Here is a 23,754-nt window from a genome sequence, read left to right as displayed (position 1 = left end):
AACCCACATTTATATGGCCAATTAATCTACAACAAAGAAGGCAAGAATATACAATGGGGAAATGAATGGTCTGGGAAACTGGAGAGCTACATGCAAAAGAATGAAACCGAGCCACTTTCTTACACCATACACAAAAATAAACTCAAAATGGATTATAGACCTAAATATGAGACTTGCAACCATAAAACTCCTAGAAAAAAAACCATAGGCAGTGATTTCTTTGACATTGGCCTTAACAACATTTTCCTATGTATGTCTCTTCAGGCAAGGGAAATAAAACAAACAGAAACTCCTAGGATTACACCAAAATAGAAAGCTTTTGCACAGCAAAGGAAACCATCAACAAAATAAAAAGGCAACCTACTGAATGGGAGAAGATAGTTGCAAATGATACATTTGTTAAGGGCTTAATATTCAAAACATACAAAGAACTTATACAACTCAACACCAAAAAAAAAAAAACAAAAAAGAAAATCCAATTAAAAAATGGGCAGATGGGGACGCCTGGGTGGCTCAGCAGTTGAGTGTCTGCCTTTGGCTCAGGGCATGATTCTGGGGTCCAGGGATCAAGTCCCACATGTGCTTCCTGTAGGGAGCCTGCTTCTGCCTCTGCCTGTGTCTCTGCCTCTCTCTCTGTGTGTGTCTCATGAATAAGTGAATAAAATCTTATTTTAAAAAATGGGCAGATGACCTGAATATATATTTTTCCAAAGCAGACATACAGATAACCAATAGGTACATGAAAAGACACTCAACATCACTCAACAGCCAGGGAAATGCAAATCAAAACCACAATGAGATATCACCTGACACCTGTAAGAATGGCGAATCAAAAAGACATGAAATAACAAGTATTTGCAAGAATGTGGAGAAAAAGAAACCCTCATGCATTGTTGGTGGGAACGCAAACTGGTGCAGCCACTGTGGAAAACAGTATGGAGGTTCCTTAAAAAATTAAAATTAGAATTACCATATCCAGTAGCTACACTACTAGGTATTTACCCAAAGAAAATGAAAACACTAATTTAAAAAGATATATGCACCCCTATGTTTATTGCAGCATTATTTATACCTGCCAACATATAAAAGTGACCTAAACATCCATCAATAGATGAATGGATAAAGAAGTGGTGGTATATATATGAGTACACACACTGGAATATTACTCGCCCGTAAAAAAGGAGATCTTGCCGTTTGTAACAACATGGATGGACATAGGTGGTATTATGCTAAGTGAGGTAAGTCAGAGAAAGACAGAGAAAGACAAATATTATATGACTTCGCTTATATGTGGAATCTAAAAAACAAGTGAATAAACAAACAAAAGCCAAAACAGACTGTAAATACAGAGGAGAAACTGAGGCTTGCCAGATGGGAAGGCCATAAGAGGATGGGCAAAATGGGTGAAGGGGACCGGGAGGCAGAGGCTTCCAGTTATAGAGTAAGTGACGGGGAATAGAGTCAGGTCCTACGGTGACAGCATAAGGCATAGACTTGTCAAACCACTAGGTTGTACACTTGACACTAATGTAACATTGTGCGTCAACTATACTTTTTAAAAGCACACACTAGGCCTCAGCCAGGCGAGCGGCCCCTTTAAGGAAGCAAGGGCTGCGCTGATTGGCCGAGGCTCCGTCAGGGCCACCCAATCCCGAGGCTCTGCGGGGCGAGTTCCGGTCCCGGCGCGGTCAAGGGGACCCGGGCCTGCAGGCCTCCGCCTCGAGTGCCGGCCGCACCCCCGCCGCCCGCCCCCGGTGAGTGAGCGCCCCAGGACGGCCCGCGGGCCGAGGGCTGGTGGGGAGGGCGGGGCTGCCCGGCCCCCTGCACTCCTGGCCGCGCTGGGCGCCCGCTCCTTGGGAGCACCCCCACCGGGCCCCCCTCCCGTGCCCAGTGCTGAGCGGTGTGTCCCCAGCCTCGTTCCAGGAGAGCCACTCCTCCTCGCAGGGACTCCTGGCCCCTCCCGCGTCCACGTCACGGAGTTGGGGAAAGCCGGCCGAGCCCCGTCCGTGGAAATCAGCACAGCACTGCAGGAAATCCCCGAGTTACAACAATTGGGTGTGCATTAGGGAAAACGTCCCGGAAGCTGTGGGTGGATTCTGACCTGGAATATGTAGAGGAAGTGGGTGTGAATGGAACGTGAAAATTTACAGAAACTGATTGTAATTGTGGCACCAGTCATAAGTGTAGGTACTGTGTCATTTGACTAGGAAATGAATCAGCACAGACATTTGGATAACAAAAGTCCATAGGTCATGAACTTATCTCTCTCTCTCTCTCTCTCTCTCTCTCTCTCTTTCCGTCTCTCTCTCCCTCTTAATATGTAAATCAAATGCTAGATCCCTGCGGTGACTGGAGGAAGGCTGCCTAGAACTTGCAGCCCCTGCACTCCTCAGAAATACCCATTTCCACTGTGAATCACTGCACAGCTGAGAGGGGCTGGAGCATTAAATAGCCCGTTTTAAGGTCTCAGGTAATCAAAGGAAAAATGAAGTCAGAAAGGACCAAATCAGCATTCTCAGCATTCTCTCTCTCTGAGACAGACTGGTATCTTAGTTGTTAAGTAGCAAGACATTTGGCACCAGTGATAAAGTGTTGGGATTTTTAGAAGATTTATCTTATTCAATTGAGTGAATTCAAAATTGCAAGATCACTCTTGCTTGGTTTCTGATACGTATTTTGTGACTGGGAGAGAGAAAACTGAGAGTATTCTGACCATTCTAAGGAGCTTCCTAGACTCTGGAAATGGCTTTGTTAGGGTGGGGAAGGAGAAGGAAGCTGAAAATACTAAACTCTAGGGCATAGTTTAAAAGGTGTACACTCATTTTCAGGTGTGGTTTCCCTTAAGGAACACAAGGAAGCTCTTCATCCTGCTTGGATTCTGCCTTTACCCTTGGGAGTGTCCTCTAACACATCCGCACCACCATCCAGACCCAAGAAACCAAGGCCAGAACACAGGTAATCCTGCACTATAATCTTCCAGATAGTTTCTCTTCCCTCGATGGCTGACAAGAGGACTCCACTTCAGGAGAGATCGCACCCCCTTATAAACAGGGGCCCTCTAAGAGACACATTTCGTATGGGTGTGTGTGTGTGTGTGTGTGTGTGTGTAGGAATGAGATTAGAGGACAGTTTTCTTTATAAATGTTTGCAGAATATGTAAAAATTCAGCCATCTATTCCTACATACATAAAAAAAAAAAAAATAAGGAATGGCAAGTGACCTGAGCTAGGTTTCTCTTGTACCATTCATGCTCTATGCAAATATTTATGCAAAAAAGACATCATGGGAACTCCAAGATGGATAATATATTGCTCTTTCCTTCAAACAAGTTCTGGTCTGCTGTTGGAGATAGCTGACTGGGGGTGTCAAAGTCTGCAGAAAGGAGAGAACTTCTGTTAGGTCTCCCTACCCTCATGAGGTAGCCTCTAATAGAGGATGGAATGGGGCAGTGGCAGAAGGGGAGTGAAACTTAATGGCCTGCCTCTTCTCTACAGTGAGTGGTTCAGCCTCCTATGCCCAGCATTGAGGCTGACTCTGGCTCAGAGGCCCTTGTAATTCAAGAATGTAGCTATGGCCAGAATCCAGGGAAGCCACTGAAATCTGGCTTGTAGTTCTCACTCACCTGGAGCCAAATTAGCAAGGATGACTCATTCTACTTGTTTGGCATGAAATGCCCTCCCCCCCCCCCCCCCCCATCATCTCCCCAATTAGCCAGAAGCCACTACTTCCTGATGAGGGTATGGAAAATAGAAGCTCTGCTGGGTTTCTCACAGAAGAGTGTGAGTCCTGGATAGAAAGCATTGAGACTGGCCACTGTGACGTAAGTTTCACAACCCTGCTCAGTAGCCTACCAAAGAGAATCAGCAATATCATTGAGGATAGAGCAACTGGAACTTCCCTGAGTTTTGCAATCTTCTGAAAGTAAAATTAATCTAACTGAAGGCCTTCTGTATCTACACAATTGGGTTAAGAACAAAAAATTGAAATTTTGGCCCCTAGAAGTGATGGCCCATTTAAGAACTTCTTAAGTAAGATAAATAAGATAAGCAATACCGTGTATTCATTTAAAAATTGCTTTTCCCAGGACATTTAAGTATCATTTTGTTCTTTCCCTCTTGAGAACTTTAGCAGTAGCCTGCAGAGAACAAAGGTGAAGCCAGAAGAGGGTATGTAGGAGAGGGACAGGGATTACAGGAAGAGTTTTGACATAGTGACCTTGAGACACCTGAAACTTCCTAAAATACAAATGCAAGGAGCACAGAAGCCTGTCCTCAAGGCGTGCAATGCACCTTCTGAATCACCCCTTCTCAGAAGCAAAGTTTCTGTCATCCAACTGTACAGAAGTTAAGAAGATGGACGGTATCCAACTGGTCCCTCACAAAAAAAAAGAGTGGTCTTTTTGTTTGTTTGTTTGTTTGTTTGTTTGTTTTAAAGTATTCAGTTCTTCAAGATTTACAGTGGGAAGAAAAATCAGGAAACATGGAGCTGTATACTCATAGAGTGGGAGAAAATTTTAGAAGTTACTTAAGTTCTGTCCACTGGTCTTAGGTGAGCAAATGTTGGCCAGGCTGGTTAAGTTTGCCCAAGATCAGACAACTAGTTAGAAGCAAGGACTAGGGCAGCCTGGGTGGCTTAGCGGTTTAGCGCCGCCTTCAGCCCAGGGCGTGATCCTGGAGACCTGGGATCGAGTCCCACGTCAGGCTCCCTGCATGGAGCCTGTATCTCCCTCTGCCTGTGTCTCTTCGCCTCTCTCTCTCTCTCTCATGAATAAATAAAATCTTTAAAAAAAAAAAAAAAGCAAGGACTATAATCCATGCTGTATTCCCAGGAAATTTGTCTTTTTTTTACATTGTTATAAGCGTAAGGTAGCTCAAAGTATATCATATGAGGGCATATGTAGAATATATTGTTTTAAGCCTCTTTGCTTTTTCACATTTTAGGTCAAGATGGGGTTTATTTTCTCAAAATCTATGAATGAAAACATGAAAAACCAACAGGAGTTTATGCTTATGAATGCTCGACTCCAGGTACATTTTCAAATAATTAAGCTTTTATGTTGTTATAGTGGTTAAAGTTTCCACAACATGTACTCTAGCAGTACTGTTCTCTTTGACTGCAAAGGGTGAAATGTTCTTGGGGCTCCATCCTCAGAATCAAGATGAAATGCATTCTTAGTTATCTGGTGAATGAGTGTATTTATACCTCCAATCCTGATACTTGTGTACAAGTTCCATACTGAAGACATGCTGCTTAGAGTGTAGGGTAAGTAGAATAATTCCTCTCCCCTTACCAAATATCTGCATCCTAATCTCCTCTGAATACACTGCCTTACGTGGCAAAAGAAACTTTGCAAGTGATTAAGTTAAGGAGTTTGAGACAGAGAAGATGCTCAATTATGCTGGATTATCTGGATGGGCCCAATGTAATTACAAAGGTCCTTATAAGGGATAGAAGAAGGTAAGAGGGTCAAAGTTAGAGAGATCTGAAGATGCTACACCGCTGGCTTTGAAGATAGAGTAAAAGGCAAAGGAATTCAGGTAGCCTCTAGAAGCTAGAAAAGGAAAGGATACAGATTTTCTCCTAGAGCTCATAGGGAACACAGTCCCACCAGCCCACTTTGGATTTCTGACTCCAGAACTATAAGATAATTAATTTACATTGTTTTAAGCCACTAAATTTGATAATTTGTTATAGCAACATTAGGAAATTAATATATAGTGTGAAAACTTGACATTGGATTTATGCATAGGTTGGAATAGAAAAGATCAAAGCAATGTAGAAGATTGTCTAATTTCCTATTAGAGGTTGTCAAAAAGGATTACAAAATGTTGTATGTCAAAATCAAGTACTAAAAGTTTGACTAAAATTATTTTCCTAAGATTTCAAGCAAAGATCTCTTGGCCTTTGTGGTTCATTATGGCCCTGGGATTAGAAGGTCCTACTGTGAGACAGTATGGCGAGGGGTTCAAAGTGAGGACTAAATCCAGGTTTGAATCCCATCCCCCACCCCCCACCCCCCAACTAACTGTATGATGTGTGCCTCAGTCTCCACGTCTGTCAACTGGAGGTGACAGTATCCGCTTCAGAGGGTTGTTTTGAGGAGTAATGACGGTATATAGAGAGTATACAGAACAATGGTTCAGGTCTATAGAACACTGTCTTTCACCTTAAAAGTATTACGTCGCTGCTACTGTTATTACTGCTATTGAGTGTCTTGTGCAGGATAACAAATTATTTTGGGAGAATGGAACAATTTAAAGAATGGAAACAAATTGTTGTAACAGAGCACAGTGACCTAGGGGAGAGCAAACATTAGGCATAAAAACCAGCCAAGAATGTCAAAGACCCAGAGAGTCCTTTCCTAAGACCTTTGGAAATGACAGACTTTACATCAGTTCCCATGAAGTCACGATATATGAAGGGCCTGGGATTTTATCCCATTCTCAAGCTAACAAATTAGCCTGTTCCTATTTCATGGACACTGGCCAATACAAGAGACACTTCCATCAGAGACAAAGGACTTCATTACTCATAGCACAGTAAGCAACATGAGTGTGAGGTTGGCATGAATATCCCCATGTTCCTCGAGTCTCACAGAGGTGACAAAGATGGAGTTAAATGGATGCTGTGCACATATGAGGAATCCTGGGCTTAGGGAATCTACTGCCTTTATAACAATCAGCGAGCTGGGGATGGTGGGGCGGGGGGTGCGGGACTTGACCTCATTCCTCAAGGTCATTTGCCCTAAATACAACCCAGAGAAATGGCCCGAATAAGAGCAATCTGGGTCTTGTATCCTTGGCCTACTCAGCAAGAATGTGCGGGGACATTCGGGGGCCATGGACAGTTGCCTCCCAACAACCTGCCTCTCAGCCCTATTGATCAGAGTTTTGAGAACAGCCTTGACTTCTGCCCACTGATCCCAGTGACCACCATAGCTAGTGCTAAGTTCAAACTAGTAGGAACACTATCATTGCCATCAGTTTTCAGCTCAGCTGAAACAGAGGTAAACTAGGCCCATGCATTTCTCTATGAATCCAAGGGCCCAATTAAGCCAGTAGCTCTATTTCATGTGGCAGGGTAGGAGATGGAACATTTTCCCAAAAGTGGTAGCTACTACTCCTTTATGAAATTCTGGAGTGACTTTAGGGCCAGGCCAGTCATACCCTCAAATACATTTTTATTTGACCAGCAAACAGGCCCTTTTTGTACCTGTCATGTCCTCATCAACCCACCTCAAAACGGGATGAAGCCTGAGAGTCACAAGACTCCCTGGGTCAGGTATTCATTTTTAACAAGAGCTCAGTCATAGTCAGTGGCTTCCTCCTGCCTTTTTGAAAGGGTTATGTTATGGGTTGAATTGTATGTCCTTTCCACAATTCATATGTTAAAGTTCTAATCCCTACTATCTCAGAATATGATGTGTTTGGAGAAAGTCTTTACTGAGTCAATCAAGTAAAATGAGGTCAGTAGAATGGGCCCTAATCCAATATAAGACTGCTGTCCTCATAAAATGGGGGAAATCTGAACACAGAGGCATGCCTACAGAGAGAATGTGATATGACTATGAGGTCAGCTATTTACAAGCCAAGAACAGAGGCCTGGAACTGATGCTAGCACATAGCCCTGGGAAAGCAACTAACCCTACTGACACCTCAATTTTGGACTTCTAGCCTCTGGAACTGAGACAATAAATTTCTGCTGTTAAGCCACCTTGTTTGTGGTGTACTTTGTTTTGACAGTCCCAGGAAACTAATACAGGAGGTATTTGGTGCCTGTCTTTGCAGGTGGTGATGCTGTATAGGCAATGGCCTCTCTGGAGATTGGCTATGATTTTCTCTTTTTCTCTGTGGGATTCTATATTGTTTCTAATAGACCACCTGGAAGATGTCAGGGAATCCCTGAATGAGTGTCCTCTCATCACTATGAGTATTTACAATTTAAGCAAGTAAATATCAATTTCATTAGACATTTATTTGCAGGGGACATTACTGCAGTATCCTGAATCAGCTCAAGGATCACTTTCATTTCCCTTCCTTACTGCAAACTTTGCCCAAACTCATCATTTGAATTCCAGTACTTTTTTCTCTATGGGAACACAGACCAAAGAATTTAACACAGGTACTTCAGGGGTTATCAGTAGTTAAGGAGATTACACTGTCTCACAGCTGGGGAAAACTGGGGAATGCAGAGGGGCAAGGACAGCTTTTTGCCCTTTGGCTCCTCATTCCAGAATTGGTACCGCTTCCTCCCCTGTGGACCCCTGGCTTCTGAAGAGTGCTGGTGTTCAGGGACATCATTCTCTTAGACTCTACTGGTGTCATTGTTCTGCTCTGCACCCTCAGCTCTCTGGGCCATCCTGCTGCTGAGTTCAGTCTCCCCACATGGGACCAAGCATACTTGGGCACCTGTATCCAACAGAGCCATAAACATTTGAGTTCCTCTTCTCTTCTCTTTGAAGTTTCTCAGTACACCAGGCCTTCTTCCCTAAAGCAGCTGAAGTTGGAGGGAGAGGCAGAGGGAGAGAGTAGCTCAGTGCCTGTAAGCAAGGCTTTGCACTTACTCTCCATTTCAAGGCACCTCCCTTCAGCCGTAGCCACAATGCCTGCCTTTTGGCTGGGCTGTGGGACTTGCTGCCCCATTTTCTTGATCATATCCTTTCCTTCTCCCACTCCACAGGACAACATGCCACAATCACAGCACCATCTGAACAGCTTATTTGGATTCTACCTTTTGTTGTTCAGCCCCATTTAACACACTGGACAGTGAGAGACCCTTTCTCTACTTTCCCACTCTTACCACCACCTGGGTGAGGCTATTTCCTACCAGATCTGAGAGTCTTTTCGTATCTAATAACCCAACCAACAAAGGCCCTTGTCCTTTCTCTTTCAGAGCACTATGTCTCTATCAGTGTCTCTTTCTTGTCACCAAACTGGCAGGCTCTGTGAAGGGTCTGGGATTTTACACAACTTACAAGTCTGTTACTGCTTCACAGATACCAGCAGAAGACTTGTTATTTACAGTGCAGTAAGCAGCATTAGTATATTCGTTATAAGCATAAGATGCTTTATATATATCCCAGATGGAGGTAGGCTTAATTGGATGCCAAGGTGGATAGAGTGGGAAACAGTAAACTGGAATCTACTACTTTTACCATGACTGGTCAGTAAGGCTGCTCTTAGATAAGACCTGTTACTTCATCTCTCAGGGTTGCTTACTGCAAATAAAACTCTGAGAAATGGCCCAGGTAAAAAGCAGTCAGAGCCTGTATCCTTGGCTTACCCAGTAAAAAGTATGGGATTGCTCATGGCCCATGCAGACTGATTCTCCCAACGTGTGTTTGGTTAAGACAATTAGTTTTTCCTTATTTATCAGGATATACTTTATTATTTATCTTCTAATTTCAAGAAAAGATGACAAAGAGAATGTAGATCAATATGGTTGAAGCATCTTTTCAACCCTAAAGCTACTTAAGTTTTGATCCTAACTGGGACAGCCTAGAGTGAAACATAATCTATAGAAATTTTTGGAAGGTCGGTGGGTCCTCAAATGCTCCCCATTTAAAGAAATTAAACTTCTAATGTCATTCCTAGGGTTTAGAGCTATTCTTTTATTGAAAAAAAAAAAAGTAGCACAAAACATTTGATACATACTAGAGAATATATTTGTAAGTTATTAAGCATAATAAAATGAGCACCAATGAACCCATTACTAAATTGAAGAATCTTGTTATCACAATACTCCTGAAGCTACCCATAGATAGGCTCCATCCTACATGTTGAATGAACCAAACAGCTAAAGCTGGCCTGGAATTGACCTCATATCCCAAACCCCTGGGACTGAGCAGGACTCAGCAAATATAAGGAATGAGCCACTGGAATAGAAGATTACATGTCTTTGTAAGTTCTTTAAAAGATTTTTTAAAATCTCAGTTGAAACACTATGTACTAATGCCTTTAGCTTGTGACAGCATGTCTTTTGGTCCTTTTCCTATTTAAGGGCATCTCAATAAAAAAGGTAAATAGAGGAAATAGAGCAAAACTTTCATTAAAGAAAAGCCTAATGACTAGAATCCTTTTCCCAGTGTTTTTTTTTTTTTTTTTTTTTTTTTTTTTTTCCCCTAGTTCTACTTTTATTTTTTGGTAAAAAAAAAGAAAGAAAGAAAGATAAATCATAACTCAACAATCCCATGTTATTGTTTTGTTTGTTTGTTTTCATTCAGGGAAAGGACCAGAATGAGAGATTCAGCTACATTTCATACCAGTGCCCAGGTTCCTAACTGGCTGTACATTGTACTCACCCAGGGCCCTGGGATGATATTTAGCCCCACCCAGACCAATTAGATCTCTTCATGGTGGGGCATGTTGTTATTGCTCTAAGCTCTCCAGGGGACTGTAATGCATAGCCTGGTTTGAGACTTCTGCCTTTCCTTTTTCTATGATGCTACATAATTATAATTAATGATTGGCAGGAATTTAGTATAATGCATATTGAAGATGGAACCAAGTAAGTTTTTAACTTAAGTTAATCATGAAATTAAATCAGTCACTGGAGTCTGACTAATAAAAACTTATAAAAGGCTTCAAATCAGAAAGTTTTCTTTATGAACAACTTTAGTTCAAATTGAGCTGGAGGGGATTCATATGACTAGTTATAATGATATTTTCAGATCATCAGTAAACTTCAGTTTCTCATTGCTTTGTTTAGCCTCTGTTACTGAGGATGGTAGATAGATAGCTATACTCAGTAAACTATCACTCAGATAAAAATTAATACTTTTGGGATCCCTGGGTGATTTAGCGGTTTTGCACCTGCCTTTGGCCCAGGGCATGATCCTGGTGAGATCGAGTCCCACATTGGGCTCCCTGCATGGGGCCTGCTTCTCCCTCTGCCTGTGTCTCTGCTTCTCTCTCTATCTGTCTCTCAGGAATAAATAAAATCTTTAAAAAAAAATTTTTTTTAATGAATACTTTCTTAAAATGCCATTAGACGGCATACCTAAACTAATTTTATATCACCTGAGTGGCTAAGAAGCATTTTGATGTTATAGAATAGGATGGAAACTGGAAGTAGAGAGCAGAAAAAAATGAAGGAAGATTCCATAGGTCCTTGCTGTGCTTTAGTGCTATGTACGCAAAGCACTTATGGTCCACGTAAAGATAAGTCAGGTAACTTATTCACTTTACTGTAAATAGGCAACAAACTAAAAATTTTAAAATACATGAAAGCCATCCTTTGACTTGTATGTCTATAGTTAGTGTGGTGTTATAGAAAGGAAGCATAGTTATAAACCAAAAAATATATAGTTATTTAATATATATAAAATGATATGCTAAGCAGGACTCAGAAATGTATAAGGTACAGGCTCTATATTCAAGGAACTTCTCATCTAGTTTGCTGGAAAGAGAATGAGTTATGCTGCAATAACCAGATGGTTGTGTATGTGTATGTGGTAAGCTGAATACTGGCCCCCTAAAGACGTCCATACCCTAATCCCCAGAACTTTGAATATATAACCTAATGTGGCAAAACGGACCATGCAGATACAACTGGGGGAGCAGACCTTGAGATGGGAAAATTATCCTTGATTATCCATGTGGATCCAATCTAAACACACAAATTCTTAAAAGCATAAAGGTAAAGACAAAAAAAGAAAGAAACACTATATGATTCCACTCTTGTAATTTAAGAAACAAAAAAAATAAGCAAAGAAAAAAAAAAAAACAGGCTCTTAACTATAGAGAACAAACTGAGGGTTACCAGAAGGGAGGTGGGGGGATGGGTGAATTAGATGAAGGAGATTCATAGTTTTTAATAAAAGATACACTTATGATGAGCACTGAGAAATGTATCGAATTGTTGAATCCTTTATGGTACACCTGAAACTAATATAGTACTGTATGTTAAGTATAGTAGAGTTAAAAACAATTTTTTAAGTAGCTGCATGTCCAGTGGGGAGCCCAGTGCAGGGCTTGAACTCATGACCTGAGATAGAAACCAAAGCTGAGCTGAGATTCATATTCAGAAATGGTAGGAGATCGAAGTGAAATTAAAAGGTCATTGGTCCCATAGGCACTTGCTTCTACAAATGACAAAGAAAGGTCAAGCCACCAACTTGATCTTTTGCTGCCTAGTCCTTCCATGCTGACAGTGGGTCTAGGACCCTTCCTGCAATTAATTCTCTAAAGGGGAGGAGACACACTGTCTTTAGGTTTGGTCACAAACCTAAGTCAGTGAGACCAATGAATGCCATTATAGACTACCAAAAAGCTTTTCTTTTTCTTTTTCTCCCTTAGCTGTATATTCTGTTTTCATAAATCTCCTCCTGGGTTTTAATTCATTTTTAGTTCTTGCGTGAACATAAGTGGTTACTTTACCTATTAACTCAGTAAAACATGTTCTGAATGCCTTGGGACAGAGTTTGGATGCAAAATTGTTAATTAAAATATGACACTATGGCTTTAATGATTTTATTTTCTCTATAAATCTTTTTTTTTTCTCTATAAATCTTAATATGTACTTTTTCTCCCTCTCACCCTACCTTATTCCAAAAAGAATTTCATGCAGGCTTGCTATTAAAATCTTTAGACTTCTCATATTTAGTTTCTACTCCATTTTCTTCCTTAAGATAATTAAGGATGTAGGGCAGCAGAGGAAGGGGGATTTTTTTAAAAAGATTTTATTTATTCATGAGACACACACACACACACACACACACACACACACAGGCAGAGACACAAGCAGAGGGAGAAGCAGGCTCCATGCAGGGAGCCTGACATGGGACTTGATCCCGGGTGCCCAGGATCAGGCCCCTGGGCTGAAGGCTGTGCTAAACCGCTGAGCCACCCGGGCTGCCCAGAAAGGAGGATTCTTTTTTTTTTTTTTTTTTTTTAAATATTTTATTTATTTATTTATTCATTCATGAGAGACAGAGAGAGAGAGAGAGAGAGAGAGGCAGAGACACAGGCCGAGGAGAAGCAGGCTCCACGCAGGGAGCCCGACATGGGACTCGATCCAGGGTCTCCAGGATCACACCCCGGACCGAAGGCGGCGCTAAACCACTGAGCCACCAGGGCTGCCCGAAGGAGGATCTTAAGAGAGAAAAAATACCCCCTATAAATATCCTTAATACTTAAAGGGAACAATCCAAAGTATCATTATTCTTCAATAAATTTACTAGATGCAAAATTATAGTCAAACCACATTTTCAGAAATGCTTTAGTTGGAAATAATTTTAGATTTGCAGTAAAGTTACAAAACTAGTATAGAGAGTTTATAGATACCCTTTGTATATTAGCTTCCTCTAATATTAGAACTAACCACTTATTCAGAGTCCTGGCTCGTTTTATTGGAGAATAGTCCTTAGAAATCAAGATCTAGATTCCAGGTGTGTTTGTTCCTATGGTCATTGTTCCTAGCTCCATTCAGCAAAGACATGTACATATACTAACCCGTGCATATACGCACACTATAAACCAGGAGTTCATACTGATATCTGATTGCAATCCAGTAGGATGTTTCATTCTAGTCTTTCCCCTTTCTTTGTTAGTTCTTTCTCAGACAGTAAGAAAGCTTGCTTTAATTTTCTACAGTGTATTCACTTTATATAGCCCCCTTCCTACACTCTCCCTATAGGTGTCTAATTTCTCTAGTCTTTGATTATCCTTCTTGAATTTCTTTTGTACAATAAACAGATACACATGTATTGTTTTACATGAAGGGTAGCATACCACTGATACCCTTTTATGCCTTGCTTTTTTCATTTAGCAGTATATCCTGCAAACTACTCCAAAGCTGTTCATAGAGACCTTTCTCATTTTTTGAACATGGTACTCCACTGTGTGGAATATCATTATTTATTCAAGTGATTATGACACTATATTAGTTTCCTATTCCTGTGACAAATTATCACAAACTTAGTGACTTCAAAAAAAAAAAAAAAAACCCCACAGATTAGTTATCTTACAGTTCTGAAAGAAATTTAAAATGCTCACTGGATGAAAATTAAAGTGTCAAGGGCTGCATTCCTCATGGAGGGTCTAGAGGAGAATCCCTTTCCTTGTCTTTTCCAGTTTCTAGAAGCTGTCTGAAATCCTTGGCTCATGTCCCTTTCTTCCCTCCTTAAGCCAGCAGTGTAGCATCTTTACCTCTGACTCTCTTCCCTCCATCTTTCATTTATGAGGACCCTTGTGATTTTATGAGACCCACCTGGAGATTTCAGGGTGGTCTCCCCATTTCAAAATCCTTAACTAAATCACACCTGCAAAATCCCTATTTGCCATGTAAGGTAATATATTCACAGGTTCTGGGGGTTAGAACATAAATTTCTTTGAGGGCCTGTTATTTTGCCTACCACAAGTACTTATTTTCAGTCTTTTGCTATTGCAAATAGTGCTGCAGGGAATACCTTTGTGCTTTCACATTCTTTATGTTATTGACTCTGCATTTTGAGTCTTTGTTTAGAAAGCCTTTACCTCACCAAAGTTAAAAGAGGTAGTCATCCATGTTTCCCTATGGCACTTGTATAGCTTCACTTATTTATGTTTAGATCCATAATCCATTTGGAGTTTGTTCTTGTGAGATGTGGATCCAATTTTCTTTCCCAAAATGGCTACCTAGTAGTACATACATTCATTAAAAAGTACATCTCATAAAAAATAGAAAGGAAAGAAAACTTCCAAATTCATTCTGTGAGGCCAACATTCCCCTGATACCAAAACCAGACTCCACTAAAGACGAGAACTACAGGCCAGTATACCTCATGAACAGAGATGCAAAAATTCTCAATAAAATATTAGCAGACCAAATCCAACAATACATTTAAAAAAATCATTTACCATGATCCACTGGGATTCATTTCTGGGTTGCAAGAGTGGTTCAGTATTCGCAAATCAATAAACATGATTTACCACATTAATAAAAGAAAGGATAAGAACTCTGTGATCACTTCAGTAGATGCAGAAAAAGTATCTGAAAAAATACAACATCCATTCATGATATGAACCCTCAACAAAGTAGGTATAGATAGAACATACCTCGACATCACAAAGGCCATATTCAAAAAATCCACAGCTAATATCATCCCAAATGAGGAAAAACTAAGAGCTTTTCCCCTAAGGTCAGGAACAAGACAGGAATTCCACTCTCACCACTTTTATTTAACATAGTACTACTGGAAATCCTAGCCACAGCAGTTAAACAACCTAAATAAAAGGCACTCAGATCTGCAAGGAAGAAGTAAAACTTTCACTGTTTACAGATGACATGATAGTCTACATAGAAAACCCAAAAGACTCAGCAAAAAAACTGCTAGAACTGATGAACAAATTCAGAAAAGTCACAGGATACAAAATCAACATAGAGAAATCTGTTCCATTTCTATACTATTTCTATACTATTCTATGTTCCATTTCTATAATGAAGCAGCAGAAAGAGAAATCAAGAAATCAATCCATTTACAATTGCACCAAAAAGAGTAAGATACCTAGGAATAAACTTAAGAGGTGAAAGACCTGTACTCTGAAAACTAAAACACTGAAAAGAAAGAAAAGAAAGAAGACACAAAGAAATGGAAAGACATTCCATGCTCGTGAATTGGAAGAACCAATACTGTTAAAGTGTCTATACTCCCCAAAGCAATTCAAACATTTAATGCAATCCATATTAAAATACCAGCAGCATTTTTCACAGAGCTAGAATAGACAATACTAAAATTTGAAAGGAAAAAAAAAGTCCATCTTTACCCCCCAGTGATTTGAGATGTCACCTTTACTAGTCTTCTGTGTATACTTGACACTATCTCTGGACATGCTATTTCACTGGCCAATTTGTCTATTCATGTACCAGTATTATAATTTTAGTATGTTTTAATGCCTGGTTAGGCTAATATGGCCTTGTAGTTTATTTTTTCAATGTTTATTACATATTTGCATTTTCGTAAAAACTTTAATATCAATCTGTCCAACTCTATAAAAATAGTTTATTGATTTTTAAAATTAGGACTATATGCAATTATAAATTTATCTAGGAAGAACTGTTGAGTCATTCTACCCAAGAACAGAGTATGTCTTTCCCTTTAAAAGAGTATTTTTATGTCTTCCAGGAGTTTATAAATGAACTACAATATAAGGCAAAGTGGGATTTTTTTGTGTGTGTGGAAAAAAAAGGAGACATTTAAGTTAAATTTCAAAATTTCCTGTAAAATGTTTATGAAAAGAATCTTTCAGTTGAATTCCTTGCCTATTTGTCAAAGGACCATATTAGCAGTGCATATGATGGTGGGACATTCTTACTCTGAAATGTGCAGGACAGAAGGGAAGAGGAACGGCAGAACTTCCAGTGGCACAACTGGAAATCTAGAAAGGAAAACTGAACCCAGACTGCTGCCTTCTGGATACAAGGCCAGGAAATGGCTACTAAGGACCCTGGATGTATTCTCTGTGTATGCAACCAAAAAATCACAGGCACTGGGGCAGACACATGTAGGACCGACCTTGGCTCCATCACTTACTGGTTTTATGACCTTGGATAAGTGATGTATGTTCTCTGAACCTCAGCTTCATCACTATGATGGGGAGAAGGATACCCAAGTACTACCCTGTAGCCAAAGGAGATGCTCAAAAATGTTCCCTTCTTTCTCATGTATCTTCTACTTTCCTCTCTCTTATGTGCTCACAGTCACTACTTCATTCTTTATTCCATCTCTAATTTCATTCTCCATTTTTATTCTTCATCATTTTTTTTTTTTATCTTTCCCCATCTCTATAATGTCAATTCTGTGGTCAGGCATATGCTTTTCTAGTTCCCTTTCCCCTCTGCATTGTAAGATGTTTAGCACTTTAAACAGTCAATCTTGATAATGGGGATAGGGCACCCTTTAGCCTGTCAGCCCCACAGCCTCTCATTGCGACTCCGGATCCCACTGAGCATGCTCAGCCATAAGACACTGAGACATATGCAGGTGTCCCTTCTAGAGCCATAGCAGAACTGAAGTCTTTCCTAAAGTTTCCTGTAACCTGAGCTAGAGAACATAAACATATTCCTATGTGTCCACCTTACTACGAAAAGCAATTGCTTCTTATTCATTCCTTTTCTTTTATACATACAATATCTTAGGTTCTTTTTTTTTTTTTTTTTCAAAGATCTATCCATTTATTCATGAGGGAGACACACACACAGAGGCAGAGACACAGGTAGAGGGAGAAGCAGGCTCCACGCAGGGAGCCTGATGCGGGACTCGACCCTGGGACCCCAGGACCACACCCTGGGCCAAAGGCAGGAGCCAAACCACTGGGCTACCCAGGGTTCCCCAATATCTTGGGATTCTTATGCTTCTCCCCCCCCCCAGGAAATTTCTGAACAAAGAAAAAAATCCCAATTTAATTAGTTCACTAAATACTAATTTACTTGTTATGTATGTGGAACACGGCAAAGTAATCAGCACAAAGTTAGGAAGGTAATGAGTAAGCATTGTCCTGAAGAAACATAATTAGGAGGAAAAAAGTTCCTCTCTTAAGAGCCATGTATTTTTTTTAAAGATTTTATTTATTTATTTATTTATTTATTTATTTATTTATTTATTTATTTGAGAGACAGGTAGCAGGAGCAGGGGAGAGGGAGAAGCAGACTCCCTTCTGAGTGATGCAGGGCTCTATCCCAGGACCCAGCAGTCATGACCTCAGCTGAAGGGAGACCCTTAACCATCTGAGCCACCCAGGCACCCCAAGAGTCATGTATTTAAATGTGACTGACTATAATGGCAATTTAAAGTATGCTTTTCTTATAGAATTGTTGAATCACTATATTGTACACTTGAAACTAATACAACACTGTATGTTAACTGGAATTAAAACTTAATAAAATTAAAAATAAAATAAAGTATGTTTTTATTATAATCATTGAATAAAAGTATATCCTGTTTCTAATTTTTCTTGTCAAGAGATTTAGACATCTATTCCAATACTTAGCATTTACTTTACAACTAATATTGATTTGTACAAAACCATAATTTCTTATTAAAATAAAAAAGGCAAAATGTGTTGCCCATCTTTAATACTTGCTAAGACTCTCTCTCTCTCTTTCTCTCTCTCTTTCTCTCATGAATAAATAAAATATTAAAAAAAAAATACTTGCTAAGACTTTGGATATGATCTACACCAGAACTCTGAACACATTCTCTCCCGCAGAATCAAATCATTACTTAATTTAAATCAGGTCACCACTTTGTTCTTCTGTGTTTGCCCCCCTCTTCCTGCAGATCTAATGCTCTGCCTTTCCCTGCCCTGAGTCCTGGGGTTCTGAACCTCAGTCCTGCATCCCCCAGGCTCCTTTGCCCTCTGGCTTCAGGCTGAACTCAGTCAGCAGGCCACACCAGCAGGAGCCTGGAGTGGGGGGTAGTCAGTGAATTTAGGTCTGTGGTTCTGGAGGTGTCAGTGGTTTCCTAGAGTCACAGCTCATTTCAGACTTCCTCTCTCCCATAACTCTAGCCCTCACTAGGCTCTGGGTAACAATGAGCCCTTCCCTTTCCCCTTCCAGCCTCAGGATTAATGGTTTGCTGCTGTCTCTCTGCCCCTTGGTGCCTCACTGTACCTTGCGGTTACCTTAAACCCTGCCCACAGTCAGCACAGTCCCTTCATTAAATTCTTTTCTGTTAAACTTATTTGAAGGAGCATGTTTTCTACCTCCTGTCAACACCACACAAATTAATGGGTATGTTTGTGTTTTTCTTATGAACAACTATATAACATTTAAAAGATACCTGCATGTATTATGAATACTAAAAAGATATACTTTTTAATTAATATGCATTAAACTCAGTGCTTCTGACAATTGTAGGTTGAGTGTGATGACCTCCAAACTGTCTGATACAAGCTAAAATTAAAAAATGAAAACTTGCATCAGACTTTGCTCTAAGTCTGCACTCATTTGAGCTGACTAGTTGCTAATTTTCTTTTTCAATTCCCTCATTGGGTATGTACATCAAGTGAAATGAGCAGTGTCTCTGCTGACCAAAAGGACAGGACCTCGGACTCAAGCATGTGACATGTAATTTACAACAGAGCAGCTGCTGCTTTGATAAAATCGATGTCCCCTTTCAGATGTAGATGTCGGAACCACAGAGAAATTATAAAGCTAAAACTTATGTATACATGTAGAGCAAAGTTGAGCTAAATATGGTCTTCAAAGCACCTAGTTTCTTTAGCCATGTCACAATTAACAAGGTACCATCAAAGTGAGGTAAATGGTGCTGATTTATTTCAGCCATCAGGGGTACATATGGTTCCTTAGGTGAAAGGCTCTGAAAAAGAAACCTGAAGATAAGATTTTCTTGTTCATTTGTGAAGTGTATTTGGTACAGTGGAGCCATTTCTAATTGTCTAAAGTGTAGGTCACAGAACCATACTATAGATGAATCATCTTCATCTTCTACAGTGGAGATTCTGTATTTCAAATGCCATGCAATGGACAATCATGTTAGACAAAGCTTCAGTGTGAACAAGTTAATGTAGTTTTATAGAGAAGCATGATCAAAAACATAATATTTTCAGCCCTTCCTACATTTAAACTTCTTATTGCCTGAATTATTATTACTTTAGGTTTTTGCAGAGGTCCTGTTCATTTCCATGTTTGGGCTTATAGTAATGTCTGTTGCACAGGTTGGATAATAAAACACTGAGTTTTGTATTTGAAAATGATAGATGCTCATGTCAATTACAGACACACAAAAAAAAGAGGTATGGTCAATGCCAGCAATAGCAAATTTTCTTTCCTTCCAAAATAAAGTTTTAAAGTCAAAACATTATTTTAAAAATTCTAATCCATTTATTTTATGATCTATATAACTTGATTTATAGAGTTTTTGCAGGTGAAGTCTCGCAGTACTCCGCTTCTCCTACACTTGTCCTTAAACTTAGGTATAAATTTGCAAAGCAATGCCTCAAAATGTTTTTGGAAAAATAGAATTATATTGCTGCCTACCACTGTAATCAACACACTGACATTTCTACTTGCTTCTTATTAATGTTTATGTAAAGTATAGAACCCCAAAGAGAATATTCTGATACTGATTCATTTTTTCAGGGCTTATTGAGCACTGACAGTATGCCAGGTGCTATATTAATCAATGAAGACATTAAAGATGAAGAGACAAAATTGAGTACTTTTATAATATTTATATGTTCTGAAATGGTTCATTATTTCACATAGTGCTTTTCTTGGAAAAATTTTCCGTAAAGAAAAATTTTGTATTCTCTTTGAATCTATTTGGCAAATTAACAATGTTAGTTTTAGGTTTATGGTTAGGTTCAGTTCAAGTACATTTACTGATGATAAATTAGAAATATGTGGGCCATTAAATTTTGGATTTATTACATGAATAGTAATATAAAAGTTAGGATTTGAATATTTTTTAAAGATCTTATTTGAGAGAGGGAGAGGGAGAGAGAGAGAAAACATATGAGTGGGGGGAGGGACAAAGAGAGAGGGACAGGCAGGTTCCCTGCTGAGCAGGGAGCCATGGGTTTAATCCCCAGGACCCCAGAATCATGGCCTGAGCTGAAGGCAGATGCTTAACCCACTGAGCCTCCCAGGCACCAGGATTTGAATTTTAGTTGTATATATACATTTTCACCTGATTTTTAAATCATACATAATTTGGATGCCAAATTATTTTCAGTTACACACCAAAAAAGAAAAATATTAATTTGAAGCCATATTTATTTTATTTTTAAAGATTTTATTTATTTATCCACAAGAGACACACAGAGAGAGAGAGAGAGAGAGGCAGAGGACACAGGCAGAGGGAGAAGCAGGCTCCATGCCAGGAGCCCAATGCGGGACTTGATCCTGGAGGTCTCCAGGATTGGGCCCTGGGCCAAAGGCGGCGCTAAACCACTGAGCCACCCAGGCTGCCCCATATTTATTTTAAAGAAAATTTGAACATGAAGACTTCAAAGCTTAAATTAAATCAGAATGGATGACTATAGGTAATTTCCTGTTTCTAAAAATCTTTCTGCAATTATATATATATCTTTATAATATACACAAAAAGCACACTGACAGCTGTCGTGATAAGCCTTAACATTAGCAACTCCTGATCTACCCACAGGCTTTGTAAGGGTTGGGTTTTTTTTGTTTTTGTTTTTGTTTTTTTTTTTTGCACATATAATAAAAATCAATTCTACTGTAAGAACTGATTGGGAATATTTATTTTAATTAAATATTTTCTTCATAGTTTTAGCATTTTTTAAAAGATTTTATTTATTTATTCATGAGAATACACAGAGAGGAGAGAGAGAGGGGCAGAGACACAGGCAGAGGGAGAAGCAGGCTTCATGCAGGGAGTCCGACGAGGGACTGGATCCTGGGTCTCCAGGATCACGCCCTGGGCTGAAGACAGCGGTTAGCGCCGAGGCACCCCGGGGGCCCAGTTTTAGCATTTAAATACTTGCATGTTTAAAGGCTTTACGAACTTGAAAGCAAAGGAAATTCTATTAAGTTAGATATTTTTTTAAAAACTTAAAATTGGGGATCCCTGGGTGGCTCAGTGGTTTAGCGCCTGCCTTTGGCAATCCTGGAGTCCCGGGATCGAGTCCTGCGTCGGACTCCCAGCATGGAGCCTGCTTCTCCCTCTGCCTGTGTCTCTGCCTCTCTCTCTTTCTCTATGTCTATCATGAATAAATAAATAAATCTTTTAAAAAACTAAAATAAAAACTGTTAAAATTAATTCATTTCTGAGTATCATTTTGCTAGGATGCCCCTTTAATAAATAGAATGATTAGGACTTATATCTGCAAGAACTGTCGTTTTCAAGAAATGGAAATCCAAACTGCACATCTATGAAGAAAAGGGGGAAATCTGCCTGTGGGAGACAGAATGATGACCAAGGTTCAGATGCAAGAGACGTAAGGCTAAAATGAGGATGGCAGTGGTTCTGTCCACCGTATGTATTCTGTTACACAAAAAACTACTGCCATTGAACACCATAATATGATTTAGTGTGCCCACATGTGTGCTGGCTCTGTGTGTCTTTCTCTCTCTCTCTCTCTCTCTCTCTCTCTCTCTATATATATATATATATATATATATATATATATATGTGTGTGTGTGTGTGTGTGTGTGTATGGGGGGGCTGCATTTAAAAACATTTGAACAAGTACATATGTTTAAATAAATACACATGTATATTTAACATGGTACAATTTTGCCTAAAATTTATAATGTAAAAGAAGGCATTTCAGATGTTGGCCTCTCCAGTAAGAAGATCCCAAAGGCCCATCTATTTGCTTTACGACCCTCATAGTCTACCATCAGATGGGATGCATGGAAAAGAATGCTAGCATGTTCATAGCTTTATCAAACTGAAAAGTTAGAGCATCTACGTAGTAATCACTTCAAAATGAAACTGTTGTGGACTTCACCATGGGAAATCAAACCATGTTGCTATAAAGAGAGAAGATCACTGCCCACTTTGCTCAATTTTCCTTCCCTTAGCAGAAGCATTGTGGCACATTCTTGACTTAGCAGAATTAACTTTTCTCACTGGACACCCAGGGGGGTGTCCCTGGCAAGCTAAAGTTCCCTGATTAGGCTGCAGGTTTCTCATTCTTCCTAAATCGTAGCAGAAAATCATTTCTGGAAGATTAGCCTTCCCCTGATGCACCTCCTTTGGGGGAGGGGATGAGAATGCAACTATGCCCTGTGAGCTCACAGTCACAACCTCACACTGGCATGGGATCTAATTCTTGTCTGCTCCCACTTTGCTATCCATCCACTGGACATCCTTCTCTCTCTTGCCGCATGCCTTCAGAAGATGTGTTCCAGGCTCAGCTTTAATCCATCTGTTCAAGTTGTGGCACCTCTGCTACAAAGTTCTCATTTGCAGAGATGTTAACTGTGTCACTTTTCAAATTCCATGTTCACAGTTCTACCCTTTAAATACAAGGAAATCAGATTGGAGGCGGGGGGGCTTCCAGCACTGCCCCAGAACTAGGGACAGAAGTTCACAAACCCAATGGGGTGTGTACTGAGTACAGCTGACATGAATGCCCACCAATATTCCCTTTTTACCCCATTCATTCAGTAATCCTCAGGACAGAACCTTAGACAATGCCTCTCCTGCACTTCTTCCTGCCCCAGCCACCGGCAAATGCCTAAAAGCCCTTTACATTCCTGGCCAATACTTCATGCTTTCCTTTGTTTATTCACTTATTCTTTAGTCATTCAGCAAATATTTATTGAACACTTATCATTTATTCTTTAGTCATTCAGCAAAACCTGTTGTTGATAACAAAAACAGCAACACCAGATAGAATGCTAGGCTAGGAAAATGGTCATTTCTACAGATTTGCCGATTGGAGGAGAATGCCTCTCAATAAATTTAAGATTCTTTCCTTCCTCAATCATCAGATGTCTACATACAGTTATCACAATTCAGTTTTTCATGTTCATCTTCATGAAGGCACAGACTTGTACTTGATTAAGGTTTTCTGTTATTGCTGTTCTTAGAAATCTTTAAAATGAAAATATATTCTTTTTGGAATCTGCTCAGAAAGAACTGATTTTACTTTAAATCAACAAATGGTTAAATATAATTAGAAGGAAGTTACTTGATTCCTTGAGTTTCCTGGTCCTTATTATCAGCTTGTTAAAGCAAAAAAAAAAAAAAACAAAAAAACGGAGTATAAATTACAAACTAATAACAGAATATATGGAAACAAAAGAAAATAACATGAGAAAAAGAACTGTTAGTTCTGT

General features: G+C 39.7%; 2 protein-coding genes across 12 annotated transcripts in view; one reads left to right on the top strand and one right to left on the bottom strand.

Moving 5' to 3' along the window:
• The window catches only part of CD274 (CD274 molecule), a 144,316-nt gene that overhangs the window by 27,227 nt on the left and 93,335 nt on the right, over window positions 1–23,754 (bottom strand). The gene's annotated exons all lie outside the window — the stretch shown is intronic.
• Window positions 1,663–23,754, top strand: part of PLGRKT (plasminogen receptor with a C-terminal lysine) — a 53,777-nt gene continuing 31,685 nt past the window's right edge. The window contains exons 1-4 of one of the 5 annotated variants that reach the window (XM_025423533.3): window positions 1,663–1,754; window positions 2,337–2,470; window positions 2,846–2,955; window positions 4,941–5,027. In XM_025423533.3, coding sequence (XP_025279318.1) covers window positions 4,947–5,027 — 81 coding nt within the window. In that variant the 5' untranslated portion in view covers window positions 1,663–1,754; window positions 2,337–2,470; window positions 2,846–2,955; window positions 4,941–4,946. Of the gene's footprint in view, window positions 1,755–2,336; window positions 2,471–2,828; window positions 2,956–4,940; window positions 5,028–23,754 lie in introns of those variants that run through there. The other 4 variants (XM_049092937.1, XM_025423532.3, XM_025423529.3 and 1 more) reach the window with 4 other exon arrangements.

The sequence above is a fragment of the Canis lupus genome, chromosome 1 (assembly GCF_003254725.2).
Source record: "Canis lupus dingo isolate Sandy chromosome 1, ASM325472v2, whole genome shotgun sequence".
Taxonomy (NCBI): Eukaryota; Metazoa; Chordata; class Mammalia; order Carnivora; family Canidae; genus Canis; species Canis lupus.
This window is presented reverse-complemented; position numbering and strand designations above follow the sequence as displayed.